Source organism: Etheostoma cragini, chromosome 7 (assembly GCF_013103735.1).
Source record: "Etheostoma cragini isolate CJK2018 chromosome 7, CSU_Ecrag_1.0, whole genome shotgun sequence".
Taxonomy (NCBI): domain Eukaryota; kingdom Metazoa; phylum Chordata; class Actinopteri; order Perciformes; family Percidae; genus Etheostoma; species Etheostoma cragini.
The window spans coordinates 23,597,509-23,614,547 of record NC_048413.1 but is presented as its reverse complement, the minus strand read 5'-3'; the positions used below and the strand labels follow the sequence as shown (position 1 = coordinate 23,614,547).

The 17,039-nt window shown below is 40.4% G+C and overlaps 1 protein-coding gene across 2 annotated transcripts in view; it reads right to left on the bottom strand.

Annotated features, from left to right (window-relative positions):
* The window catches only part of plxna1a (plexin A1a), a 239,102-nt gene that overhangs the window by 55,027 nt on the left and 167,036 nt on the right, over nt 1–17,039 (bottom strand). For both annotated transcript variants that reach the window (XM_034875903.1, XM_034875904.1), the window contains exons 11-14: nt 15,023–15,119; nt 9,153–9,376; nt 1,497–1,648; nt 39–159 (exon numbers count right to left, since the gene is read on the bottom strand). In XM_034875903.1, coding sequence (XP_034731794.1) covers nt 39–159; nt 1,497–1,648; nt 9,153–9,376; nt 15,023–15,119 — 594 coding nt within the window. The remainder of the gene's footprint in view (nt 1–38; nt 160–1,496; nt 1,649–9,152; nt 9,377–15,022; nt 15,120–17,039) is intronic.

Below are 17,039 nucleotides of genomic sequence, written 5' to 3'. Positions count from 1 at the left end.
CGATAGAACAACATATAGACCCCTTGTACGGTGCTTACCACAAAGGTGAATGGCCTGGGCGACAGGGCTCTGTAGTCGTTGACGCAGTCTCTCACGCACACCTCAACCTGAGCTTCTTGGACCCTGTAGCCGGTAGCATCGTTCAGCAGACACACTATTCTGTGGATGGAAAGTTTGAAGAGATTAATTGAGAAAAAGGAGGGCGTATGGGGTCAGGATGTTTTTCCAGTACTAAAATAACAACCGCAATTTAAACATGTACAACAAAATCTCTGAATTATTTTCAAATTCTGTTTCAAATTTAAGCTTAATTATTCAATATACCTCAAATTCACAGTATGTGTAAATCAAAAGGTTTGTAAAAAGTCCAGTGCATGTGTCAGGAGGGTTTGACAGAAAGAATACAAGGAACTAGGGAGGATGGACAAAATATAAAAGAATATGTCCTAGACATGTTTGAAGTGGTGCATGGGTGACAGGAATCATGTGTAAAATAACTGATGTGAGCGTAATATTTGAATAGAGATGCCCTCTATCTCAACATGCGTCATTTCCCAACTAACTGCACTACAGAGAGATTGTTTGATCTCCGTGAACTCAATTCCTGAGCCGTGTAGGACCCTGCAGAGGAGTAAATGTCAGGATGAGAAAAATAAAGGAAAGAGCATATGTAGGGAGTAATGGAGAGGAACCAACAGATAGAACTTACAGACACACAAAAAACCTAATCTCACAATCTTTTCAGCTGCTGAATGAGGCGGCATGGGCACCTCCACAAAAACATTGTTTGATTGGTCAGAATGAGAGCGGTGCGTCGTGCTGCTGCTGCCTTTGGTGTGCGCAATCTCTGATCTGTGACTATTTGTGAGACAGACAATTTCTCTGGATGTGTGCATGTGTGTGTTTGAGTGTCAATGCATTCATCTGTAAATGTCTTTCTGTGCGTGTGGGAGTGTGTTTTAGTAAAGTGTGTGTGTGTGTGTGTGTGTGTGTGTTTGTGTGTACACTGCAATAGTAACCCTGGTACTTTCTTACACCTGGTTGCCAATACACCAGATGTTGTTATTATCAGTCCAGTCCAGTTAGGTGTACATTTTGGAGGTAGGCTGCATCTTTGATCCCAGCATGGAGGAGGATTTCCACAAGGTACCAAGGTAGGTAAAAACCAACCACTCATAAACACCATTTCAGAGCTACGCTACAGGTGAGGACTATTCGTTTTCATATTTGGTAGACTAGGACACACACAAACACACACAAAGGTTGGTAGTAGGAGGGCTGCAAAAACTTGAGATGGCTAAAAAAGGGCTAAACGGCTTGTAACTGTGCCATATCTGCTATTATTGGAAGCCACCACATATGGTGGAGACATTGCTACTTATACCCTACAAATATGTGTGTTTGTGTGTGTGTGTGTGTGTGTGTGTGTGTGTGTGTGTGTGTGTGTGTGTGTACGCTTAAATGATTGTGAGTGAATCCTCTGCTTCTTGACTAACCTCTCTGCGCTAACATACTCCTCCTCAATAGGTACACAGGGTACCTTGCCCAGCCTGACACCCATCTGGATGTCTCTGAAGTGCAGACCCAGGTTCTCCCCCAGGATGGTCACCCTAGTTCCACCTTGGCGAGGCCCCGTCTCAGGGAACAACTATGTACAGAACAGAGACAAAACAGCAGGAAGATGTGAAGGAAAGCAATTGTCACACTTACACACACACATTCACATTACTGTCACAAAGTGTATCCAGATTTCAGATTCACCAAGTTTAAAGTCTGAAAATCGTCCCCAAACATGTCTTTACACAGACAGGCCCTATCCCCCTCCCCATCCCCCTCTGCTCACACACACACACACACACACACACACACACGCATAAAAACACTTGACACACAAACATGCACACACACCACACAGAATTGCCCATATTAGGTTATTTAAGGTTTAATAAAGAAAAATCACCCTGTTGGCTTTCAAAAACCAAAGGCATCATCTTGGGGGTTTAATTGAAACTTATTACGCCGGCTTGGCTTCCTCAGCGGGGATGTGTTGGTGTAACGCTCAGCTGCACCGTCGAACCATAATGTGATTTATTTAGCCAGATTATGGCGCGTAACGGGGACAGGTGTGGTGTGACAAAACAAATATGGTGACTGATGGACGGTGGTTGTTACAAACAAGCACACATACACACTAAAGCATGGACATGCACACACAAACCCAATCCCTAACAAGCATCACAAAGGTAATTATGTTTAATCTGTCCATTGCCCTGTCCTCCTGCAGTGTTTGGCTGAGCAGACACCACAGTGTGGAAATGGAAACTGTGCTGCCGGTAGGGAGGCAGAGCACTATTATTATACCACGGACAGTATCAGACAACACACCTTGACAAATGGTGATTTCAACAGTGTGGACTAGTTTGGGGAATGAACTATTTGTCTTGCCAGACACATGAGATTTAACTTGAAACTTTTATGCAAAGAAAGACATCTGAGATTCAAACCCTTTTCTGCACCTTGCTTTGGGAAGCACCAGCTATACTGTTGCAGGTGGAGGCTAATGCCTTGCTTTAGGGCACTTCATCTGTATTCACTGATAAAGGGAAGAGCAATACTCATCGATTTTCTCAGCCAAAAGGTAACCAGATGGTCCAGGATTTGCATTATGCAACCTTTAGTCTACTGCGTTGCCAAACATATGGAGTATCATTTCCCACAGAAATACAATTAAAAGGACAATTTGTGAGAATTAAAGCAGAAAATTGTAATGAAAAGTGAAAAGTGGAAAAAATCGAAATGAAATTGATCAAATGCAATGCTTAAGTGTAAGATATTTAATTGAAAATGACAATAGGAAATGATAAAGCAAACTCAAGGTAATAAAAATTAAAATGGAAAATATTGAAAATTGAAAACCTTAAACATAAATTATCAAAATAAAAAGCTAGTAGCAACAAAAGCAGTGAATAACAAAACTATTTGAATATTTCCGACTTTGACTCCCAGTGTTAGTATCAAAAGTTTTTAACTAACCTCCCTAAAAAAAACGTATGCCATCAGAATAATCTAGAATAAGCAATTAAAAACACATATGGATATTTCATCTTTTCAAATCGAATAGCTCAAAGTACCAAATGATTTTTTTAAATGAGCAAAAACTTATCTTGCCAGTGAGCTACCAAATATTAGTACGACAGACGGCCAGAAAAACCACATTTTGGAAGCTCTTGCATGTTTCAGAGAAAAAAACATAATACCTTTTGGCAGACTAATACACAAAGACAGACCAACAGGCAATAACAGATATGAGATTGAAAACGAATACCTTACAAAATGATCTATAAAAACAACATAGTAACTGTAGTGAACTGAATTAAGAAACCAAGAGTGCGGCAGAGCCAGCAGTCTCTCCGGGGATAAAGCTGCTTACTATTTGGAAGCTGACTCACGTTGGAACCTCAGGCGCCAGTAGTAGCCTCAGCACTTTGGTTCCACAAGCACAATAGCTGGTAAACACTGACCAAAGGGAGTAACCATCAAGCTCTAGGGTACGATATGGACAACAGATGTCAGGGTGTGGAATTGAGGCTTCGGATGGTTTTGGAAGAATGAAGCTATGATACCACGAAATCCCAATATCAGCTAGCCACCAAGCCCTAGGACATAAATACTGGCAAAGCCACAGACAGGCAGGCAACAGAGAAAAAAAGAGAGCAGAGTGCTGTTGAAAGGGATTACCAGCATCATGTTGGGGGGATGGGAAGGGGGGGTGTTGAGAAAGGACGCAATGACTATAGGCACATATATTATCACACCATAAACACCAGGATGTGGCAAAGATGTCTTCGGGCACGATATGCATATCCTACATATACTTTGTATTGCAACAAAGGTAGTACATTTCATTTACCTGGTCATGTTTTCCACGTAATAGAGTTACATTGTCGAGAATAATATTTTTATATTAGAATTATAATCTGTAGTTGACATTGAATACCCAGAATAGCAATACCACACTAAATCGGTTACCCAACTAAACAAGCATTCCTAGGGACCTTCTGTCACTCCTCAACCATACTTGTGAGAAGACAGGGGAAATTGTGAATTGTTGTCATATTTTCTGCAAATTGCCTCCACATGCATCCAGCAGTAGGATTATGATGGAATTCTCAAAACCTTTGAGATGGAGGAAGCATTGACAAGTAAATGTAAGTGCTGGGTGAAACATGGCTAACCAACTGTAAGGCCTGCAAACCAAACGCAGATGCCTTCCATACTTCATGGAACAACAAGACTTAAGTAAGCAATCACACTGCCTCTAACAAGCCACATCATGATCTCTAGCTATGTATCTGAAACATGATCGCTGTGGTACAGACCACTACATCTCCTAGCTATTGGTTTTGTAACATTATATTATTTCTGTGATATCTGAAAATGGATTTCCATTGGAACAACAGAAACATTTGGAAGTTAAAAGTATGGCACCACATGACAACATAACCAGTGCTCACTTAGTCTGTGGGCCTGCAGGCAGACACCAGAGTGTGGAAATGGGACATCAAGCAGCTATGGACTTGTGTTACAGTGATTTGACACAACACAACCACAATAAAGCACATAACCACCACTCTCCGGGGAATGTAAAGTACAGACACCCTGAAAACTGGAAATTGACCTCAGGCCATTTTTGGAGGATAGTGATCTGATACGACACGACCACATGCAAGCACTAGCTAACAAGACTTAGGATGTGACTGCAAAATGATAACAGATATAATTGTTCCTCATGGGCAGCCGAACTGATCTACAGTAGAACTCAACTGACAAAAGGACCACAATTGCTTCTGGATATATAGTAGTAGAACACAATCTCTGCCATCTACTAGACACAAACCACCGGAAGCTGGGCTAGGGTACCAGTACCAATACCAGTACCCTCAAATTAAAACAGATTCCAAATACATCTATTCCCTAACTCGTTTCAATAACCATTGCATGAATGGAAGCATCTTGGCACGCTGAACTGCCAACTCTGTCAAATACACTGCGCTCAACTTCACCATATCAAAGATTATAGGAGCTAAGGCTAATGGAGTTGGAGCTAATGAGGTAGTGAGCCAATCACACTTGCATGAAATAAAAGACCACTTGCGTTGATTAGCTGCAAGTTAAACCATACAAATATTAACTTCTTTTGTTGATCTGGGTATAAAAAGGATAAAATGCTGGTATCGTTTGATTGGAGAAATTTTGATACACTGGATACTGGATTATTTTGGGGCATTCCTTAAAAAGTACCAACACCCAGCCTTACTAAGATCTGATCAGCTAATAGCCTGATATCCAGACCGAATGGTAATCCTGTTACTGCTCCATCTCACGTTGCCTTCCTTCTTAGCAGTTTTGTTTAAGGAGAGGTTTTGATTTTACTCTAACCAATCACAATGACTTACTGCGTATCAGTCTTTTCTAAAGTCATTTTCGGTTAACATTAAGGCAACATTAGCTAGCGCAGTGGAAATAAGTTAAGTTTTTGAAGAGAACCACAGTCAAAATTTAGAATGCATGTTGTCTATGCAAAGATGGATTTAGAAAAAGTTGAGTTCCCTTCACCATGTCCACTATTTTCCAATTTTGCAACACATCAGAGACAGAGAAGCTCTTTGGCTATATATATTTATGTAGTCTACGGGGGGCCACAGCTTTGGTGTTGGTAAATCCAATGAATCTTTTTATTTTTGACATACATTTTCCTCTTGTTTAGAAACTTCTTCTGAACAGAGTAGCCCCATTAAATCACTAACATTAAAACAGTGGTTTCATAGTAGTCTTTCCTCTAGGCTGTACATAAGTTGTGTGTGTGTGTGGTGTGTGTGTGTGTGTGTGTGTGTGTGTGTGTTTGTGTGTGTGTGTGTGTTTGTATGTCTGTGTGCTGTGGTCTGAGCGGTAACCAATAGCACATAAGCCATGGAAGGCCAGCAGCTGTTAAAAACTAAGAACGTTGTTTATGTGGTCAGTAAATAGTTTGGGAATTCTGCTGAGGAAAATGGGGAGTACGGGAAATCAGATTTGCAACGGGTCTTTCTTGGGACACTGCCTCATTATCAAACAAATAATATATAAGCATAGTTTTGTTCAAATATTTGAAAATCCTGGCAACAGACATACGTTTGTAGATGAGTCCAAAAGAGGACATGCAGGTTCATTTTTAACTTGATTTTCAACTCTTGACCTCTGCATGCACACTCAGCACTGAGAGCTTACCCCTTCTCAAACAGTCAAACAGCCTCGCAAAACCAGCAACAGAGGAGATCCCACACCTTCAAGGAAATTAATTTGGAGACAGTTAGGGATTCCTTTTGGAGTCTTGCAGACAGATGTTGAGGTCGGCATGGAAAACCTACACTTGGATATTATTGCTCTCTCTCTCTCTCTAGGTATATCAGACACACACGCACATATATAAACACACACACACACAAACACACACACACACACATATATATAAATAGATATATGTGCACAAATAAATATATATCGATTATATACAGTATATGAGGCTGAGCAGCTCAGTCTGAGCTTTTATTGGCTCTGGAGCAGACACAGCTCTGTGATGTCAGCCCAGTCTCGTCTGTACTCATGCTGCCTCCTATGCACTGCATTGAAAAATACAGCTATTCCCATGCTGCCATGCTCCTTTTATCTGTGGCTTTATTATCTAAATTCTCTAAATTAATTTCCACTGTGGATACAGTTTTTTTTGTGACTAGACATATGCCCTAAATAGTTTTGTGTGAAACAGTTAAGATTTAACTGTATCAGACGTGAAGAAATCTCAAAATAAATAAATATAGAATATTGTATATAGAAATAATATAAAGGAGCTACAGAAACTGCTTTAGTGGAGTGAACATTTTTTTTCCAGGGTAAAAACCCACATGCCCCCCCGCTCTAATGATGCCCCCAAGAATTTTGGCTTGCATGATGTCCCTGATTGTTACTCATAGCGGCTGCTCTACTTAATAAATAAAATCCTCCTGGAAGGTAATATAAACTAAACAGGGAACAATGAATCCATGAAGCAAGAGAATTTAGACATCTGCTATTGATACCAAATATTTCACTTTTTGCTTTCCTAACTCCTTAGACTATAACCATGATGTTAAAACACATCACTCTTACTCTGCCATGCAGAACACACCTCTTTGTTCATAAATGTAGATACTTTTTGTTATTTTTAATTTGCAAATGCATGTTTAATGCACACATTTACAAACGGGATTCGCATGCATGGTCAATTTGTGACTGTACAAAAACACTGTCCAAAGCACGCTTGCACACACCCACCCACCCACAAACACGCACACACACGCACTCTTACTAACAAGAACAGGACAAGTTGTGTAGGAAACAAAAACCAGAGGAATTGCAGATAGCTGTCTGCTTTCTCTACTATCACACAACTATGTATGTCAATTTTTCATCGTCTCTTTTATCCAGACCGACTTATGGTAGTAAAAGCTTTTACAGAACATTTGGTCAGTGGCATTGCAGCTCTGTAAGGTCAAGAATAAGAAACTCAGAATGCCACTACCATGCTCTAACAGTGTGGTCTGAATTATTGGTGTGACCTTATTTTACCTCATACGTACTAAAAAAAAAATCCACTATCTTACGATATTTAGTTAATGTGTAATAGACAATTGAAAGAATGTAAATTAAAAGATTAAAAAGATTTTAAACAACGGAGGACTGAGAAAGGCTGTTCTTCCTACTTCTCCGACTAACACCCACTGAAAGTCGAGACAGGAAGAAAGGCAGGTCAAAAACCAAAAATCTAAATCAAACAAAAACAAAAAAACAGATATGAACAAATCTAAGCTCTATTGTACCAATGCTGGATTCGACCCTTAAGAGCCTTTCAAACACATCAATGCACAGAGATGCAAAAATAAATACACCTCGAACACAGCTCAAAAAAGACTCAACAAACGTCTATGTGCCTTTGACTCTAGAGCACCAGTTTGATGTAACAGTGAGTAATATTTCCATTGCTGTGCCAAGGGCAGGTACAAGGTCCCAACAAGTGTGTGTTTTATTAGCAACCCATTAAAATGGAGCAGCTTTCATGCTTAGTTCAGGACACGTAGGGCTTTCGTGACCACAGGGGCTTCAACAAAGAGAGCTGATGCAACAGCCTATCAAGGTTCACCAGCCTTGGATCTCCGCTGGTGACTTCACACTCTTCACAAGTTGACGAGATTAGGATGCAGCACTCAAAGAAGTCGCGGTGCTTTCCTTTGCAGGTGATTTTAGAACTGGAACATTGGAGGGAGTCTTGATTAGAAGGGTTTCTTTTGATTGTTACCGACTGAGGATGTTTTTTTGCTTTCATTCCGACCAGTGCCGATACGGTCTCAAATTAGGTTGCCTTCACTTTTGGGGCCTTCCAAACAAAAATATTTCCTCGGAACCAAACACAAACCTCATTTTGTGTTTGTAATTTTATATTGCTACTAATATTTCAGAATATATCATGCATTACATTTATCAGAAGTCATTTAAATTCCAAATAAAAAACCAAGCCGTTGAAAATGTTTTTTTACACCAACCCAGTGTTGTAGTGAAGACCATCTAAACCGAGAACACGTAATCACCGAGACCAGAGTGTATCAAGACCATGTCAAGACCAAGACCAGAGCCATAGTCAGAGCTTCTCCTGTCTCCCGTATTCACCGTCTTGGGAGTCAGTGTTAAGGGGGCGGAGAGATAGGGTTATAAGTAACAAATTTCAAATTAGAAATTAGTGAAGTTATTGGTTGCGTTTGATGCAGGACGTTTTACATCAAATCACAGTAATGATGTTACCACATTAAATTAAACACTATTTCTTTTTACAAATAGATATTCATACAAAAAGGAAAACAGAAAAAAATAGACATTCCTCTACAAAGTTGAACTTTCCAGGGATGTGGAACATACTCTGTTCTGGCAGCCAATCCTCAGTAGAAAAAGCCCTAAAAAGTAGCACAGTCCATTAGCATCCTCTCAAATACATACTCTCGCAGCCTGTTCAACAACACACACACACACACACACACACACACACACACACAGACACACGCACTCACAGACACACACACACACACCTTAGTGATCTTGGGGTGGGTGCAGCGGCTGTTTCCAGAGGTAGCGTGCATCCATCCTCCGCCTTCAGCCAGCTGCAGAGGAAGGTGGGAATTTCCTCCAACGGTACACTCCTGTCTGAGGGCACACTTCCTGTCCTGGACGCACCAACCACATTCAAACCTGGGGTCGGCCTTCAGACACATGCCGCAGCTGTCTCGCAGCGCTCTGCACTTGTACAGGTGGGCTAGCCGGGAGACAGAGAGAGTGGGACAGAGACAGATATGACGTGAATGAAGTCCTAGTCATACAATCCTTCCTCAATCTCTGGGGAAACAGCACGTTTTCATAGCACATGTTATCTAACTTGCAAGCTTAGATGTTTACAGTTAATGTTGACTCTGGTCATGAAGAAACACAAACATTCTTGCCATTGATGGTGTTAGACAATTAGCATGCTAGCTAACCAGCTTACTTAAACACTGTGTAAGATCATTTGAAATTACATCAGCCGGGCTAGCTAACTAGCTAGTAAAACTTAGCATGATTAGTTTTTCTAGTTAGCAGCAAGAACACAAAAAGAGTATATTATAGAGAAAGTCAAACCCCTTTTCTGCTTAAAGTTTCTTTTATCATTATTTAATGTTGTAGCTTTTCAGAAAAAGTTATGGAAGTATCCCTCAGTCAGAAAATACATGAAAACCAAAAGCTTGCGGAGAAGAGGCTAACTCAAGTGCAGAAGGATGGAAGCTAGCTTCCTTGTTTCTTACCTTGCACTCTTTGTGGTTTAACTGAATGTATATGCTGCTGTAATGGCACCTGCTCAATACAACTGGAGCTGTGTCCCATTTCTTGGCTTGCCCTGCTCCACTAGCGTTCAATTCAATTCAATTCAATTTTATTTATAGTATCAATTCATAACAAGAGTTATCTCAAGACACTTTACAGATAGACCACACTCCATAATTTACAAGGACCCAAGGACGTTCGTCTCCACCATGTATGTTTCTATAGTCTGTGTGGTTTCAATTAGTATGTCTGAAAAGCTGAGACACAATATTGGGGTATTCTGCCCAAACTCTAAAGTGAATGGATTACTCTAGGCCTGCTTGTAGAATTTAGCTATTTTAACACCCCAAAACACAATTTCCATTCTTTGAAATGATGGTGAGATAAAAGGAGCTTGTGAGCTTCAGAAGTGCAGACAGGTTGGTAGTTTTTATTTATGTATTTATTTGTATCTTTAGACAAAGCTAGGCAAAGCTGTTTCTACCTGTTCCCAGTCTTTATGCTAAGCTAACTGACTGTAGCATCCTATTTAGCATACAGATATAACATAGATCTCCTCATTTAACTCTCATGAAGGAAGAGCACTGCATAGTTCTCAAAATGTTGACCAGTTCCGGTATAGTACATACTTATTAAATATATCAGCACAGAAAATCTGTATCATGTTTAAACTTTTCATTTCTTCCACTTTCTTCATCTGGCTGGAGGAGGCTACATGTTTATTGACTTGGTATAATTTAAAAGCAAGAACTAAGGTTGCTTTATTGTGTACACTTACCCAAACTGCTTGAGAAATATTAATTTGATGAACAGAAAGTTCTGTAAGTTGTTAATTTGAAAGAAAGCAAGAGTGGCAAGAAGAAAAATCAAAAAAGTAATCAGGAGTTTGTGTCTTTGAGCGAGAGAGAGAGAGAGAGAGAGAGAGAGAGAGGGAGTGAGAGAGAGGAAGAACAGCATAAATGAATGTTAAATACATAAACCTGCATTAGGTGATCATTACCACTATGAGGCTGCGACAACAAGAAATTAACTGTTTCCATGGATAAGTATGAGGAGAAAAAAAATGAATAAACAACCTAGAGGGTTATTACAGAAATTAATTCAATAGGTAATGTCTTCTATCCCCAATACGGAATTGAAAATTTGTTGTGTAAAAAAAACATTCCCTCAAATCTGTAGAGTGGAAAAAGTCATTAATAGTAAAATAAATAAATAAGTATATATATAAATAAATAATTAAAACCTCAAACACCTGAGAAGACAGACGAGAGGGAGATGAAAGGCAGCAGGGAGGAGGATACATTTTAACTGCGCTTGTTAACAAAACGGCAACACAAATTGTTATGAATTTAAAGATGGTGAGGCCCTGCGAGGCCGAGAGAATCAGAGAAACAGATAGAGCCAGAGAAAGTGGGAGAGACTGAGTGAAAAAAAGAGACCCTCAACAACAGAGAATCTGTGCGAGTAGAGAAACAAGCAAAAACAAATAGAGGAAAGAAAGTGGAAACGAGAGAGGGAAAAGTACAGATAAATTATCTGTTTTGTGCTGGTAGCCTACTATTTCTCATCTGTTAATCTCTATCATAATTATCTTAATTTAGAGTACAGTGCCAAAACCTGCAGGCAGGTTTGTTTGCTGTCACACCAGTTAAACAGATCTGAAATAAACTGAAGTGGAAAAAAAACAGAGAGGATGGGAAAGAAGCAACAGATCATGGAAGAATCTCCTCCTCCTCCCTCTTCTCAGCAGACAGACAGCGGCCGGACTTCAAAGCGAGCTTCTTACGTACCCATCTGCCCGCCTCGGCCCCTCCGCTCGGGCCTAATCTGATTAGCCACAGCTCGGCTTAAAAGTAGCGCGGCGCTAATTAATCTGAACCAAATGAATGATTTAATTAACATTAACATCTCCACTTTACACCGGGGCAAAGCAGGGCCAGCGCCAAGCCGCTCTTCCTTAGACGGATAATGCAGCTCAAATTCAGAAAAGAAAAAGACAGGGATGGAGCAGAGAGGGATTAATAGAGGATGGAGAGAAAAAGGAGGAGAAGGTCTTTATGAGATTTGTCTGAGTGAGGACGGCGTTCATAATGCATGTTTTGAAGGAGCTTTAACACTAACAATCGCGCTGAACTTCAAATCGTAATAAGGTATTCTGTGAGGCTTTAGCACATTAACTATAATATACCTATGGGGCGTTGTTGTTGATTCAGACTAATTACTCTTCCATAACCCTGCCAGCTGTTTCTGTTTACAGTAAGTCTTTCTTTGGCTTGTTGTGAGGAACACACCACTGGCTTGGGGTGCTGCCTGCACACTTTCTCTGTCCCCTCGTAAGTCAAGCAGCAGGCACTGCCGACTCGTAGTCAGAACAACAGGAACATACTTGTCAAGTTCACACACTGCACCTTTAAGCAGGAGTGGTGGATACTGCAATATTTGATATCCATCCGATGCCAAGTAAACACGGGGCCGGGATTGCCGTCGATAAGATATGATGCAGATACTTTTTAAAAATGAAGGTGGATGCATTAATAAATTGCTAAATCTGAATGAATTTTTATGACCTCAAGTGTTTTGTGATTTTACCTTTGGATTGTTAAACTTCAAACTCAGAATTGTCATATGCCTGAGTACATCGCTTGTGTTTCCAGTATATCTTACAGACTTTTTACAAATTATACAGCTTAACGTTGTTTCATTTTCGGCCTGGAAATATAGCCACATGGTGCTCCTCTTCCTCTCTATCATTCTTCTGCTACATCCCTATGCTGCTTGTGTGTGTGTGTGTGTGTGTGTGTGTGTGTGTGTGTGTGTGTGTGTGTGTGTGTGTGTGTGTGTGTGTGGTGATAGCCGTCGCCGGGCCTGGCTGCTTGCTTGCTCTGCGCTGCTGAGTCAAGTGACGGTACCACATCAAATCACTAGGGGCGGGAGGAGGAGCAAAGCCTTCCTGACAGGCGTGGCACTCGGATTACACTGGTATTGATCAATATCAATACCAACGTTCGTATTGATATTATTGATGTTTAGATCAATCTCCCCGCCACTACCTTTGAGATCATTGGATTGGATTCATGCTCCCAAACCCTCCATACCATTGCTCTCATATGCAAAGCACTTGCAGTGGCACACATCCCTGGGGGCTGTTTCAAGAGTTGGATAACTCTACATTTAAAAACAGGATAAAGGCCTGTTATGAGTTTTGCTCAAAGATCTGAAAATCCTGCTTTTTGGTAAAAGGGTCTGCCATAATGCATCCTTAGATTATGTTCAACACTACTGATTTTGGAGATGGGAAAAAACAACAACAAAAACTCTCTCTTTATGGTTTAAAGACTGCTCCGAAATCCCCTAAATTCCTCCCAGCTCACAGTGTTTAACTCAACTGTGAACTGTGATATTTTCAAAATATCAACAGTGAGCTGGGGGGAAATTTGTGGATTTGGAGAATCATGAACGTGTTCTTTCATAATTCCAGTCCAAACACTTTGAACTAAATGTTGTGAAATATAAGGATAACGAGAACCCTGCTGTTCGGCCCCATGCTCGGTCCCCAAGTCTGCGCTATTGGATTATTCACCAAATATTATTCTCGCTTTGCCAGACCTTCCTTCACAGCTCCGCGAAGAAGGTACTGGCGAATCCGCACAGCATTCCCGATTGGGAAAAAAACATGTTGTGGTTTATTGGCATTTCTTTAAACCAATCACAATCATCTTGGGCGGTGCTAAGTGCAGGATGGTAGTGATTGCCAAATGAAGCTCTGTGAGACAGTGTCTTTATTTTCTGAGCCCACTAGATGGCTCTCTTGTTTTAAGAGAAAGGCCTAAGGCATTGCATTTCAGTGTATTCTCAACCCTTGTTGAACAGAGCGCCATCTAGTGAGCTCAGAAAACAGACAGTGGTTCACAAAGCTTCATTTGGCCATCACTAAAGGAAGGAGCAACAGCGCCTCGAAAAATAGCCTCGCGAAGGAACTTTTAATAAATGACCAAAATTACAAAGGTTGCATCGGCTTGATTGCATAGACATGTGATCATTTATTTTGTAGCGGCAGATACAATATTTCTTAGCATGTGCTAAACCTTTTGATGTTTAATCCCTAGATAGCCGGATCTTTCAGCACAGACAGACTGGAAATATGAAAAGGAACACAATTTAAACACAATAACACAGGCAGTAGAATTAGGTCGTGACCGAAACGCAACTAATTTCAAAGCAATCTGCAAAAAGAACTGCATGTCTGACATTTTTCAAAATTAGTTCAGATAGAACACAAAGGATGTGAGATAAAAAGGTGAACGTGTGTCACCTAAAGACTGAAAAGAATGGTGAAAAGAACACCAAAAACAAGAGAATACAATAGGAAGGGTTACTTAATCTGACTCTACATATGCAAATGTAGAGCAAAACTGTATAACACACTTGAGAGAAAGACTTAGATTATCTTGTGTAATGGGACGTCTAAAATCATTAGCCTCCACCACCCAGTATATTACACTTGATAAAGAATTTAGAACTGGTAATTGTTTTCCACTTCATGCACAAATAGCGATTAGAAATAATAAATGCCATCCCTCCATGTCGCTTTTGGTTTCTCTTTATCAATCCCTTTTTTCTCATCTATCCCCCCCCCCCCCCCCCCCCCCCCCCGCCATTACATTGTGCATTTATCAACCTGTCATCCACCCATCGTTCTTCCCCTCCATCCGTTCTTCTGCCTATTGGTTTTGCCATTTGTTTATGTTCCTCTCTAACATCCATCCCTATTAATTTCTTTCTTGGATGTTTGTTTGTTATCATCACCACCCATCAATCACTCCCTGTGCCTCTCTTTCATCCCGAAGACAAGAATAGTGTTTTTTACCACAAACGGATGGTACACTTTCAACTTTCTCCCTGACGGCTGTCATAAAATGAAATTACGGATTTCCCATGAAGGAGAGAAAAGCTGCACACGACGTTGTTGCTTCACAGAAAATCATTACGAACAGATAAACAAACGAAACCGATTCCATTTTCCTCTTTCTTTTTGCAAAGCAACAATGCCCCACCGAAATGAGAGTGGAGAATAGAGATGGTTAAAAAAAAAAAAAGTTTCTACCTTGAATGTTGGACGGGTTGTCAATGACAAAGTTTCCATTCCACACAACGGACAGGTCGACTGGTAGGTCACTGATGTCACTTCCCTCGTAGTCGTACTGAGAAACAAAAAAGCAAGGAGTGTGTGAGAAATTGCTGATTTATAATGGATTCAATGCAAATTTGGGAATTGTATGAGACATCATTTCATTTGCATAGTCATTCGCCCCGGCTTGTTCATTGCAGACAGTGATACAGGCCGAGCATGCACGCATGCATAAATCCATATTCACCAAAACAGACATATTTGATAAATACACATAGAGAAATAACAGATGGGTTACAGCTGAATGGGCATGGAAGAATGGAGACAGGAATGGGAAGGGGGAGAGGAGATGAGGTAGGATGGAGGGAGATAAGAGAAGAAGTGAGGGAGGAGGAGGAGGAGGAGAAGTGGTCAGAGAGGTGAAAGCAGACTGAAATCAGACAGTGGAAGACGTGTGGGAGGACCTTATTCATTTACGCATGAGCTAAGTGCTGGGATGAGGGTAAGGGGAAGATAAGATGCGGAGCAGTGTAAAGTGAAATTGACATTTCCAATTTGCTCCCTGACACACTGGATTTGATAGACGGGAAATGGGGCCTGCGACACGCACACATGCACATGCACGCACCACCCACACACACACACACACACCCACACACACACACACACACACACACACACAGTGCTGTGGGTAGATGAAGTCAAAATCCTAAGTTGGGTTGTTATTGTTTTCCAACACATAAGTTTAAAACCCTATCTTTTAAAAAGAATTACATTCATTCGCTTTGCAATATATATACAAGCATTTGCTAAGGCTGATTCTTTATTGGCAACTTTCTTCTTTCAGGTAAATCTGAAGACTTTATTTTGCAAAATCATTGGGAAAAGTTTGTATTGGGCAGAGGGAAAAGGTTGAAGTAAATGCGAAAGCACAGGAATTCAACACTGGAGCTCTGGTATGAGGGTTGACATGGCGATGTATTATAACATTGTTAGGTAGCAACAGTTACTTAATTAAGGTTAGAGAACAAGAGCGTTTATGATTAAAAGTAACCAACACAGAGTTTTAAACTCTTTACAAGTCCAATCATCCACTAAAAAAATCTATGATTGAAGAGATTTTTTATGTTGATAAAAAGGTCATGCTACGTGCACCATTACTTCACAGAGATGTCTGCCATTGTTTGCATGGCCACAACGGGACCAGCAAATAGTTCATCCAGCGTTTTGTTTTTGTTGCTGCCTCCAGGTTCATTACAAACTAATTTGCCTTCCGGCTGTGGCAACACGCCAAGAATAAAAAACAACAACACACCATTTTCTGTGTGTGTTGCGTGAGGTCACGGCAGTTTCCTGCTATGACAAACAGCCAGGGCTCGCCTCATGAGACTGTACCAATCTGCAATGGAAAAAGGAGGACGGGGCACCGTAGTCGAGTCGAGGCGATCAGGTACCATTAATGGAAAAACGCCATTATTTAGGCTACCACAAAACTTGATTAAGGTAAGATAAATATTATGGTTTTGATGAAATATTAAATGAGTCTACATGGCCTGTCTAAGGCTTTAAATCTACAATGGCTTTCTCTACCAGGATCATGATCTTTCACTTACAAAGTGCTTTGAGTTGTCCGAATAAACCATAAAATGTTAATTGTGCTTTAGTTGCCAGCAGCACAAAGGGAAAACTAATAAAATACATTGGCAGATAATCTTTTGCAGACACTCTGTATGAACATTTTGCATTTGGAAATATGTTTAATATAAATATTTCCTTGCTATGTTGATACAAAAAAAATAATCTAGCTGGAATAGCATTGCCTTAAAAAAACATATTTACGAATGCAAATTAGTTGTATATTAATATAAGTTTCAGGAGGGTTGTTTATCAGCAGACTATAGAGACACTAACTTTTTACAAATAAGAATTCATAACAACAGTGAGTCACAGATACTTTGACATCATGTTATCTACCACAAGTCATCCAAGCCCA